The following is a 13,000-nucleotide window of genomic DNA, read 5'->3' on the forward strand; positions in this document are numbered from 1 at the left end:
CTCCTTAAAGGTGGAAAACCACCTGCTTTCTCTCTGCATTACAGAGACTTACATACCCCAGCCTCCAAAACAGCCCCTCAGAGGCAATCGCCTTCTCACTTGATGGGAGAAATTTATGTTAGCTCTCCATGAAGGAGTTACGGTGGGAGGAACTTCCCCCAGCCAGTGGTAGGCCTGAGCACAACTCAGCTCTCATTGTGCTTTGATTTTGATTTACTTCTTTTTAAATCGGGGCTGTCAGGGGTACACTGAGCCTGCCAACTAGTGATACCTTTTTCCAGCTCATGCCACAACAGCATTTTCACAGAGCGGGAGGCTGCAGCGTCCCCATCGCCTGCATCACTGTGGTGCCGCGTGGGAATGGCAATAGCCAAGTGAGAGAGCTCACGGTACAAACACAGCTTTAATAGCACCAGCCGAAAGAGCTAATGCAAAGCCTCCTTGTCGCCTTCAACCCCACTGCTGCTCCAAGGGAAAGGGCTGTACATGTAATGGGTTTTTACCAGCCAGCACCTGAGCACGAGATGTTTACATGGGCGCAGGACTGGTTTGTCAGCATTTCTGTCTCTCGCTTACACCGTGCTGTATTAACAGTCCCTTCAGGCTCAAATTCAGATGAATTTAAATTAGTCAGCAAAATGACATTGTCCCTTCACAGGACTAACATCGGTAGGTTTCGGAAGCACACACTGCATACGGCGTCTCAAGGATGTTCACAAAACAACCTGCAAGTGATGTAGGAGCTGTAGGAAGAAAATGCTCCATCAAAACCAGGTGTTACAGGGCCACTGATATGGCCGTCAACTTACAGCTGGAGAGAAGCCCTTGCCCAGCTGTAGAAGCAACATAGGCAGTTACATTTTGGGAGCAGCCTTCATCCTTTCTTTTCCTTAAATGCTTTCAGGACCAGAGTGGGTCTGAAAGCTTATTCAGTACGCTTTGCTTCCCACAAGCACATCTGTTCTCTGGCTGGAGATCAGTATTGCACACTGGTGCTGCAGCTTTTACACATAGCTGTGGGATTACTTGTCCATGTTATGATACTGCTCTAAACTTCTGCGTTTTGGGGATCAAGGTTTTATCATCCTGTAAGAGTCTTCCTCATTCCCCAGTAGCAGTCATTCCAGGGATGGGACATCTTCGAGGACTGACAAAGTACTTGGGACAATTAATAGCTTTGCAGAGCATTAGTTCATTTGATTAATGCCAAGCACACCCTCTGCCTATTAGTGCTGTGTATGTTAATGCTTATTTATCAGTGCAGAGCCATCAGCCAGCATTTTACAGCGTGCATGATTTCTTTATAGTCCGTTCCTAGAACTGTCCAGGTGAGAGCAACAGCATCCGTGTGGGTTTCCAGTGTCAGAGCCAGCACAGATCTACCCCTGTGCTGCAGACCTGAGCATAACACAGGGCTAAAACATGGCTGTGAGACCTGGGTACGGTGAAATTAAAATTCCTGGGAGTGGGGAGCCCCTCGGCAGCCCAGCCCAGCTCTGCGTGGTGTGGTCTGCCACAGCCCTCGCCATGGAGCAGGGACACGCTCTGCAGGTTCAGGCTATCCAGCCTCAATACCCCAAAGTAAAACGTCCTCCCCAGACCTCACCAATGCTTCCAGAGAGCAGATTTAATCCCAGCACGCTCTGGTTTATTTTACTTTTAACAACCGCTCCCTCGTTACTTTCTAAAGGGGAGGCAGGGAAAGAAGGGTCACTTACAAATCACTTCATTACCAGCCACCTCATTTTCTCACACTTTGAGGTTTTGAGGGGGCATAGGAGTAGCTTTTCTTATCATTTTTAAGTTATTTGCTGCCTTTATCTCCTTTTCTTGAACTATTATTCCAGTGTATAATTCAACTAATAGCCTGTTATTGCAGTGACCTTGAAGAAAGCTGGTGCTCTTCCTGTAGTTGAGTCTTCTAGCTGCTTCTTCTATGATCTAAAGCGCTTTTTTATGCTGTGTTAGGAGCCTGGGGGAGACGAAGTGGATTCTTCTGAACTATATTTCCACTAATGCCAATGTTAAGCATGCCTCCACATCCCTCTGTCTTCTCCAACAACAAGTTTGATTTCCAAAACTCTCTGTAGTGGCACAAAGAACTCTTGAATGCTCTTCACTTGCCATTTTTAAGGACATCGGAGCATTACTCAAAGGAAACTTCAGTGATGCCAGGTTCTTGTGTTGGCCCACCCAGCCAATGCACAGCCACGGAGCAGGGCACGCCAGAGAGCCTGTGCCAATCTGCAAATGGTGGGTGGCTGCTGGCTACCACAATGCCCTGCAGACCCTGCAAAAGCAACAGGGTGAGTACAGGCCATTTGTAAGACGTGCAGGTACAGGATCAGTTTCTCCTTTATGCAATACTTACATCTGTAACCCAAGCACCATCACCGTGCTGAGCAGCTGGCCACCTTCAGCACCTTTCCTTGCTAGGAGGTGCTACCCTGTCCCTTCCCTCCTTCCCAAATCCCTGATGAGCTGCTATGGTCCCTCTGGGGAGTCAAGACACAACACTGGACAGCCCTTAGGGAGAGCCTGCCCTCGTTAATCAGGGACGATGCCCACCGCTCTAAGGATCAGTCCCGCTGCAATTAGTGCTTGGACGACTACAGAGATACCAACCTCTCTAATATCCCTTGAGGAGTTAATTAAGGGGGTTTAATCTCCACTGAGACGAAGCGGATCCGGATCTATCCCTGCAAATTACTTTCTCCAGCCGAATGACGCAGGGACCACCCAGCGCCCTGCGCTCGCAGAAGTGCCTTGTGTAACGCAGAGCCCGACTACCGGCAGAGCACGTGTGCCTATTTATTTAGTTATTTTCCTGCTTGTTTGCTCAATTAAAGCGGTCATTAAAGCTGGCTTTTAAAGCCGGTTCGAGATGGGGACGCGGGAGCGAAAGGCGGCGCATCTGCAGGGGAGGAGCGACCTCCGCTGGCCGGGGAGCGAAAGGAGCCCGGGCACCGCCGGCAGCGGAGCATCCCCGGGGGGGGAGCCCTGGGGAAGGACCCGCTGGGCTTTCAGCACCGCAGCCTCTGCAGAAACACAGAAATTCACAGAATCACAGAATTTCTAGGTTGGAAGAGACCTCAAGATCATCGAGTCCAACCTCTGACCTAACACTAACAGTCCCCACTAAACCATATCCCTAAGCTCTACATCTAAACGTCTTTTGAAGACTTCCAGGGATGGTGACTCCACCACCTCCCTGGGCAGCCTGTTCCAATGCCTTACAACCCTTTCAGTAAAGAAATTCTTCCTAACATCTAACCTAAAACTCCTCTGGTGCAACTTAAGCCCATTCCAGGTGAAGAAGACTTTAAAAAGAAGCTGCCCCCTTTTTAAAGCGAGGTTCATGCCACAAAACGTGGACATGGTGACCCTTCAGCACGGAGGGGTGCTGGGCTCTGCCCTTGCCCCGTTTCATGCACTTGGGCCCGGAGCCTGCTCTCGCTCCCGAGGCAGGGCAGCAGCACTTAGCATTCAGCTCACGTGTCTCTGCAGCCTTGTGACTCTCCCTTCCTGGCTTTGATCCGGTTCCTGCAACAGTAATTAATTTCAGGCCCTCCTGCTCCCTCTTTTTTCTTCCTTTTTTTTTTTTTTTTTTTTTTTCCAGCATGCTATTTCTAATTATTCCTTCTTTCCTCGGGATACCTGTTTCATCTCGACCACGTTTTCCCCGAGAGCAGGTTATCTGGCTGTAGTAACAGCGTGTGATTTCACACGGGTCGCCAGCTAATTGCACGGCTGTGACACGGGGCCCCGGCACACCTCTCTAGCTCACACCCTACCGGAGCCAGCCCTCAGAAATGCATTTGCCTCTCCAAACCGTGCACACAATCGCAGGAGAAAACCACAGGAGGAAGTTTCCCTCGTGCTTCCTCTGTTTCAGGCAGGCTGCTGGCTCGTGGTAGCTCTGTGCCAAAGCAGTGGGGAGGATTTCAGCTCTGGCACGGCGAGGTGCACAGCGAGCCGGCGGGCGCGAGCCGCTTGTCACCGCGTGGTGCCTGCTCCTCTCGCTGTGTGCTGCCCTGGCTCGTGATCCTGCTGCTTCACTGACTTCCCAAAAGTTTCGGATTAGGCTGGCAGGATCACAAGCCGAAAATAATCCTGCGTTAAGTAACAAACGTTAACTTGCTGCAGGAGATGCCGCAGGTATAGGAACTGCTGCGTGTACCATAGGGCATTTCGATGCAATTTCTTTTCCATGCCTTTTTACTGTCATCCCCAAGGGGACAGGGCGCTCTGCAAAAAGGTTTATAAAATTACAGATGGCGTGGAGAAAGTAAGTAGAGATTGACAGAGTTTCCTCCAATGCAAAATAAATAAATAAATAAATTATTGGGAGTCAAATGAAACTCTAGTGGGATCAAAATTCGTAACGAGCAAAGGCTGGGGGCACAGCCCTGAGCGGGAAACAGGCCCCAAGGCTCCGTGCCAAAGGATGTCTGAACACAAAAAGTTCCTCTGGCATCAAGGGCACACTGGACAGCCTCCTGGAGCAGAAGTTGTCGAAGATCTCTTAGACCTGCAGGATGGGGTTCAGCTGCCTCGTGCCATCTCATCTGAGCTGCCCCAGGGCTCCCCGCCGTACTCCGGCTGCCCCTCCGGGACAGCATCACCCACCTGAAGCTCCTGCCTCCTCCTGGCCCCACGCAGATGGTGTCTTGCACCTCTGGGGAGGCACCAGGAGGCTGGATGTGGGCAGCAGAGTTGGCCTTGGGCTCTGCAGGATGCCATGGTCTTCTCAAGTGTCTCAAGGTACTACACAGCAAAACAGCACCACGTGCCTGTGTTTAGGCAACTGAATCCACCCCTTCTGATGACATCCCATTCAGAAAGACCCTTAGAATGCATGGAAGCTGGAGTGCAGTGGGGAACCATCACAGATGTTTGCTCTGTTCTTCCCTTGACACAGGTCTGTGGGTGCTTTCTGAGGCAGGACATGGGGCACGTCTGCACGGGAGCCCTGAGGCGTACCCTACCTTCCACTGTCCCCTGCAATCAATCTCTCCCAAGAGGTCCCTCCTTCACAGGAGCTGCATTTTGGTTAGGATGCTGGCCTTAAATGCCTACCAGGCTCTGGGACGTGGGAGTAGTACCTTTGTGCTAAACCAGGGTGTTAAGGGGAGAATTCCTCATTTCAAGTATTCTGCTTCAAGTGGGAGAAGACAGCATAGCAGAAAATGTTACTTTTGAGTACCTAAACTTAGTTTAGATCTAAGTCCAGTGATATTTCACTCCCACGCTCCCTAGGCAGTCAGTATGACTTTTTCATCTTTGTTACTCCGCCACGAGACATGATTCCTTACTAATTCTGGTTATTTCCTTACATTAATGAAAGGGAAACATCACCCAGCCTGATGGACAACCAGCCTTCTGCCAGCGCTTCACTGGTACCATGGGCTTGCTGCGTGACCTTGTGTGTACTCCTCTACCTGCCTTCGTTTGTCAGGCTTAAAACGGGAGCAATTTACCCAGGCCCTAAGGCTACTGTAAGATTTTGTTACTGCAAAAAGCTGCTCCAGCTTGTGACCACGTATGACACAGGGGTGATGTGTGTTACCAACAGGACGCAGCCAAAGGAAAGGAGAAACAGAAGAAGCAACCTTTTAAAGAGTGTCTTTCCTCTCCTTACCTCCCCAGCAATGATGGGCCCCAGCAGGCTCCCGAAATGCTGGACTAGATTTGTTCAGCAGCACCGACACGCTGACAGCCTTCAGTCACCACGCAGGGCAGCTCTTGTACTTGCAAAGATTGAAAAGGAGAACTCCACTGTTCAACCCTTTCTCAGCAATTGTTCAGAATGAAATTAAAGGGAAAGGAAAGCAAGCTGCGAAAAAGCTTACGACATCAGGAGTGGGAACAGGAGCTGTGGGGGAGGCAGCACTGCTGTCCCCACGGTTATTGGGCTGCATTTCAGCCAGCAGCACACGGGCAGCAGGGTCACATCCTCGGCCTGTTATTTGCAGAGACAACCACCTCAGAAACAAAACACTCCCTGTGCTGTTCTGAAGCAGGTGCAAGCAAAGCAGGCCTTTGAGGAGGCCTAGAGAAGACAACAAACTGCCTGCTGAAAAAGAGTTAAGGGCAGCACTTCCCAAACCCCAATGCTAAGGGGTGCCTGTGCTGTGCCCACTGATGACTGGGGCCCTGCAAGGCTCTTGTAGCAGCACGGTCAATAAAGCCCTGGTTTCTAATAAACCAGTTCTCTGCTCCTTACACTTGGAGTACAATTCAGTGCCCCAAAGGGACCGGCTTTGGCCAAACCAGCCACAGCAAGACTGGGGAAACTCTGCTAATATCAAGAGAATTCTTCTGGCATTTGCTACTTCCCCCCCTCCACACTCCTATTTTTTTTTAAATACCTACTTATATTTCTTGTGAGCATCACAGAAAAAAAAAAAAAAAAAAAAAACATGCATAACTGGCTATGAATATAGTAGAGAAAATGGCAACTCTCACGTCTGTAAGGCATGAGCTGAGCCCTACCCACATCCAGTCTGCACGGTTCAGACCTCACGTCTTTCCTAAGCTACAGAGGCTGGCAGGTGGGAATACAAGAGCTAGGCTGAAGCTTTGCACTTCCCACCTATCAAACCCTCTGTGAAAGGCTTGATATGAGATAAATTAGCTACATAATACTAATTTTTGATGCAAGGCGTGATGTTATTGCAGTGGGACGAGCTCTTTGTATACAGTCTGAAGGCTGCAGTCAGGTGCTGGAAATACTGCAGTAGCCAGTAAAAACTAAACCACAGAGAAGATGAACGTGTGAACACAGCCAAACATCACACATTAAAGAGAGGTTATGGCTTTTAAAATAAAAGTTCATACTTGTTCACGTTTGTTCTCAGGTAAACTCACAAGCAAGCATTAGCATGCTTTTCACTCTTGTTTCGTTAGAGGATGAAGTTTCACACGTTTGGGGAAAAGCGTTGATAGTTAGACTTGAATATATTAGTTTAATATGGCTTAGGCTGCTAAAGCAGGGAGAGTGATCCTGCAGGCTTCACCTGCCAGAAGACATGCTCCTGCTTGCTGTCACCAAGAAGGACCTGTCTTGGAGCACACATGTACACATACCAGCTGTTTTTTTTTTTCCTCCAGTATTTTATTTCTGACAGGCATTTACAACGTTCCATTCATAGAACTAAAAACATAAAAATAGACCTTCTTTCAGCTTATAAAAGAAATATATAAGAACCTTTGACATAGACATGTCATGACATTATGTACAAGAACAACGGTACCTTTCCAGTACCAGCCTTCCAGTATTCCAGAACTGACTGTATTCCGCTGGGTACAGCACAGGACAGCTAAAACCTCTGCTTTTCTAGTATGCTGGGACACAACTGACAGGTGGGTGATATAAAACAATGGCGTGATAATACAAAGGGTATAGAAACCTTTCTAAAGCTTTTTACGAAAAGAAATGAGAGGATAGCAAAAAGTTTAAGAGAGAAAGCTATCGTAAGAACAAGTATAGTGCACCAGAAACCAGAAGGGGGTGGGGGGCAAGGCAGGAATGCTAGCTGGGACACAAAGACAGTGATGGATTTCGGGGGGAATAGTTTTCATTATGTTTTAAAATATAGTCAGAGTGGATTTTATAAAATATAATCCTAAAGCTATTATAAAATTTCAGGTTTTCAAAGTACCTACCAATGTGTCAAACATCAATAGATACCAAAAAAAAGAAAACTTCATATAATCTTCCTTTTTTTTTTCCATAGGTAAAACTGAAATGGGAAAAGCTATATAAATCTTAAAAAAAAAAAGTGCTATTTTGTGTTTTGTATTTGGAAGTTACTTAAAAACCTTTTATAGTCACATTTTACCCTGTTTTAGATGTTTAAATAAAAGATTTAAAATGCTAAAGAGGTTTGCTTGTTTAGAACTTACTCATATTCTATTGCAGTGGAAAAGCTTTTATAAAGGAACGAAAATACACTAGTTTCACCCACAGCAGGAGAGTGGATGAGGTCAGTTTTTTGGCCATGAATTCCCTGTCCCCTATGCCCAAACTGTGTCAGAGAAAGCAGACCAAACGAATCCATGATGTTGCTGCACTAGCTCCAGCGAGGTTACACCATAGATCGGTTTGCTCCACTACAATTCGGTCATGCCATTTTATTCTTTTTATTACCTAACTAAACTCCAGTCTCAAACATATACAGTAATCCTTTTCCTGAAGAAAGTTATACCTAAATAAGAGTTTCCAGTTCATATTTTAATATAAAAACCACCTTTCCTAACCCTCTGCAAAAAGCTAGCCTCGTATCCTAGACGTGGAGCTAAGCTAACACTGTAAAATTCTTATCCCTTTGTGCCCCTGCATCTCAGGTAAAATACAAAAAAATATTTCTTCAAGTGTTAAATTCGGGTCTCTTAAGAGAGTTTGGCATCTTTATAACATTATGCAAAACTAGAGCTTCCAACATTGACATTAAATTAGACCAGCCACAGACCAAGAGGACTTAACACAACATAAATCCCAAACCTTTCCTCACACATCCCTAAAATACATGTATATTCTCTTACATTTAAAGAGGGAAAAGTAGTAAGAATACTGCAACTGTACAGGTTAAAAAGGCAGTTTCCTCATTAAGGAGATGAACCTACGGTTGACGCTTTACGGTTAGAAAACCCTTTTTTTTTGTTGTGCTATTGGATAAGCTAGGTTGCTGCACGTAGGTTAAGACATCCAGAGTAATTTGTTTTCCAGTGATGATGTTCTCCCCACACTTAATTTCAGCCCCTGATTATGTTAGAATAAATAAAAGTGTGTGAAAGCCCTTGGTAACGTAAGACAGGACCTTAAGCTTACTCCGTTCCAAGTTTTGAGCGGTTTACAGTTGCCTAGAGTGTGGCCGCATGGCTTTGGACCAATTCAGCTGCCGAAATGGTGTGTGCAAGTGTGCAATCTACGGGGACCGGCTCTTGGCGGTGTGCCGGGGGCGGGCGGGAGGGCGGGCAGGACGGGGAGACCTACGCATCCAGGCGGGGAAGGGGGACCGGTTTAGAGCTCCGTGTTGAGTTTCCTGCTGGGAACAAAGTCTTCGCGCCTGACCCAGATGACCTCCTCGCCGTGGCCCTCCACGTCGCCGTTGATGCCGGTCAAGGCCGCTTGCTTCTTCAGCTGGGTCATCCTGGAGGCGTGCGTGTCCATGGCCGGGCACGCGCGGTCTCCCCGGCACGGCTGGCTGCTCGTGATGGAGGCCGCCTGCAGCCGCTCCCGGAGCTCTCGGTCGGCCACGGCGCCTCTCACGGCCTCGCAGTACTCATCGTCATCGCTGAGGATGTCCGTTTCCTTGATGTCCTCCTGCTCCTCATACTGAGCAAGGTCAAACTGTTCCTCTACCCAGCGGTCAGTGTCCCCACTGTGCGTGGGCTGCTGGGGGTCTTTTTCGGGGCTGCTCGCGAAGACGGCATCTGAGTCAATGGTAAACCTGTTTCGGGCCAGCCGCCGCCTCCTCCTCCCAAGAGACTTGCTTGGGGCTGACACTGTGCACACACAAAGATAAAACCCCAGAGGCTTTTTACACACGGTACAACTCCCTTTAAAAAGTTAGTCTTCCAAGGGCCCTTTATTTAACACCGCTAGGCACAAACCAGGGCAGACTCCCAAGAATGACCTAGTCATTCAGCATCCTCCCTGCAGGCAAGTCATACTTCACTCAGCTCCTCGGCACAGGTCTCTCTCCAGCTGAAAAAGGAGTTTCTGCTACTCAGATCCACAGTTGGGCTAATGGCCCACAATTACTGTTCCTCCTAAGCGGTAGGCAGCCAGCCATCACAAAGTGCATCTGTTCAGCTCAGCTTCTCAGAAGCAGCTCCCTGCTGTCAGTACACAGCAAAACTCAACTAGCCTTACACATCGATACGGCAAATTGCTTTGTCTTGGCTAAGAACAACATTTTAGGCTTCCAAGTAGCTACCTCGGTACTGAAGGTGCTGGCATTGTTGCTTTATGGGGAAGTTTCCTATCCAGGTTCTGCTACTCCCTTCCACACTTTCTCCTTACTAGAGAAGAAAAAAACAAGAAAACCAAAGAAACCTTTCAGAAGTTCCTTATGCAGCATCAGCTGGTCTGCTAGCTTTTGCAACTGGCCCAATTAGCAAGTTCACATCTTCTGTGTGGGAACATTTTCATGAGAGGCTTGTGAGACAAAGCAGGGGATGAATCCTGCAGCCAAAGGAGCTGCAGGCATTCCAGCACTTTATTTGCACACACAGGTAGCTCCATCACAAGCAGGTGAACTCCAAGGTTACAGTTTGTCTCCCTCCACTGAAGAGCACCTTAGCACTTGCAGTTTTTATTCATTGAACTCTAGCAGCTTGAGGGGAAAGGGTTACACTTTAATATCCCTGACCCTCAAAACATGCATCAAGTTCAACAGTTGCAAGTCTCAACTATAGGGAAAAGTCTGAAGATTTTAATTGCAGCAGAATTCATCATGCAAATGCACTGCCAAGCCAAACTAAAATAAGTTTTGGCATCTACACATCAACCCCACAGGCTGACTGAAGAAGCACTGTGGTAAAACAGGATGCATTTTGGTCCTCTGAATCTTCTTACTTAACATTTTAAGTGCCTCTGAGGCTGATCTTGAGGCTCTGAGGCATCACCTCAAGTTAGAAGCCGTGCTGCAAATGTTATTGGTCTGGGCAGCCTATTACAGAAGAGGAACAGAAAGCCTGGTTGTCTACATTGCTGGATCTAATGAGCAGAAAAAAACAGACCAGAACAAAACACGCAGCAGTGCTGTGTATTTTCCAGTTGAAATCACGTGTTTCTTCCCTCCATCATCTAGTATTCTGAAAGTGAAACCTGCTTTTCCCTGGGATTTTCTCATTGCTTTTGCCTGAAGTCAACCAAAGAGGAAAATCCATGGTTTAGGACAGACCATTACAAAAATAAAGCATCAAGTGCACGCCTCTCAAAGTGTGAGAAGTACAAGTACGTGCCCTCTAGCAATAGAGCTGAAAAGGCTAAAAACGGAGGACATACAAAGCTGTCTCTCCAAACCACATCACGCACAAGAAAAATCAGCTCCCCCAAGTGAATTTTAGTTAAAAGTGCTAGGGTTAGCTTGAAAACTCTGTACATGCTTTTGTTTAAGAAATATGCAGCGGGCTTCTGTTTTGTTCAGCTGAAACCCATTTCCAGATTAAAGTGCACAGCCAATTGGTATTGACAGAAATCCTGTTTCTTCCTTCCATGCCAGAAGGACTTCTCTGAAGCTGAACCTTGAGTGCAAAGCAAGGTAAACAGAGGCAATTTAAGGCTCTCGAGGAGGTGAAGCATGGAAAAACAGCAGTTTTTACATACACAGGAGAGAATGCCAATCCTAATACACAAGTATCAGATACCACCACGTCTTACAATGGTGCTGGGGTTACTGGGATCTTGAAAGTCTGTAGCCCTACAGTACCTGCCCTGTTCATGGCTGGCCTTGCACCTTTTAGAGCACACAATCTTTTTCCACCAAAGGGGACATATTGCTGGGATGAGGGCAAACTTTCGGTTTTAAGAAGCTGTCTTCTGTGTTTATCCCGCAGAATCGAATGCACTGCCTTCAGAAAGTCCTTCCTGTGTTCTGGTGAACTGAAAAACAGGGGAACACACAAGAGGCAGAGTTATCTCTTGCAAACTGCTGAAAGCTCACTGTAAATAAGATAAATAATAACCAGTACTGTAATTTAAAACTGAAGACTGACTGACACACATTTCCCCAGAGAAGATTCAATTTAAATCAGTATTTTCAAGGCAAAGCTAAATCTATAGTAATTGCAATGGACATCCAAGGAAATAAATTCTCTGTATGTTAACAAAACATTTAGCCATTCACTCCTTGAGCCTTCCTTTTCCTTCCAATACTAACCACAAACTTTTCTTTCTCCGATAAACATCAAACTGACCTATAGTGACTAATTCGATCTCAGTTTGTCTCCCATAATCACACACCAAGAAGTAGCCCTGCAAATCTTTACTACCTAGTAGTGGGAACTGGCTTGATATCAGTTCCGTGGGACCCCAGCAACCTTGCACACCAAGTTCTGATTTGAAGCCTAAAACATGTCAGGGCAAACACCGTGACACAGACAGACAAAAGTCATTTAATAAAATGGTAATGCCCTAAGAACAGGGGTTGGAACTTGTTGGCATGGAAGGTCAGCTGAACAAGACATGCAAACATCTACCTAGCATAATGCTGGAGTTTAGTTGGGTGTAAATCTGTGAAAGAAAAGTTGTAATAAGGACATTCCCATACAACTGCAAGGCTGATCAGATCTGTGCCTTTATCTTAATGGACTTTATGAAACTCTGCCTGCCAGAAACGAGGTTCTAACACCCTCTGCTCATTTTCCCCACCAGCTGTTCCCAGACTGCCTTAAACAAATGACATAGGCAAGCTGGGATGCAGAGATGCAGCTGCTACTAGAAAGTTTGGAAACACACTTACCTACAGCAAAGGTGAAACGTTCTTTCTGGCCTGCCTTCAGACTCAGATTTAACATGGACAATCTCACATACAGAATTGGTCTCTGCATCTGGAACGAAAAGTAAACAGCATTTCATACATCAGGTTCTCATCGTAAACCTCAGTAACAATATGTATTCCATTACCCTAAAAAAATGGTTTAAGACTGTCTGAGACAACAAATTATACACTGCAAATATTATTAACTTATGGATGAAAGGCAGCAGTGGGGAAGTAGCCAAGAAAGAACAAACACCTGAACTGGCCAAAATCTAGTAGAACTTCATATTCAGTAACTCAGTCCTATAAAATATGGGGGGGGAGGGGAACAGCTTTTTGGATATTTCATATAGTATTGTCACATTTTACAGGCATAACTTCTACAGGCAGCTACACCCTATGCTCTTTCCACTTTCACTTATGCAAAAGAACAGGAACATATGTTAGAAATATCGAAGTTTTAAACAATAACCTTCACATGAAGCCATTTACCACAAGAATTCACTAGC

The 13,000-nt window shown here is 46.6% G+C and overlaps 1 protein-coding gene across 15 annotated transcripts in view; it reads right to left on the reverse strand.

Annotated features, from left to right (window-relative positions):
• Positions 1 to 7,095: 7,095 nt before the first annotated feature.
• The window catches only part of TIAM1 (TIAM Rac1 associated GEF 1), a 154,874-nt gene continuing 148,969 nt past the window's right edge, over positions 7,096 to 13,000 (reverse strand). For all 15 annotated transcript variants that reach the window (XM_072026333.1, XM_072026341.1, XM_072026320.1 and 12 more), the window contains 3 exons: positions 12,474 to 12,561; positions 11,442 to 11,614; positions 7,096 to 9,510 (listed from right to left, as the gene is read on the reverse strand). In XM_072026333.1, the coding sequence (XP_071882434.1) occupies positions 9,026 to 9,510; positions 11,442 to 11,614; positions 12,474 to 12,561 (746 nt within the window). In that variant the 3' untranslated portion in view covers positions 7,096 to 9,025. The remainder of the gene's footprint in view (positions 9,511 to 11,441; positions 11,615 to 12,473; positions 12,562 to 13,000) is intronic.

Source organism: Anas platyrhynchos, chromosome 1, assembly GCF_047663525.1.
Source record: "Anas platyrhynchos isolate ZD024472 breed Pekin duck chromosome 1, IASCAAS_PekinDuck_T2T, whole genome shotgun sequence".
In the NCBI taxonomy this organism is placed as follows: Eukaryota; Metazoa; Chordata; class Aves; order Anseriformes; family Anatidae; genus Anas; species Anas platyrhynchos.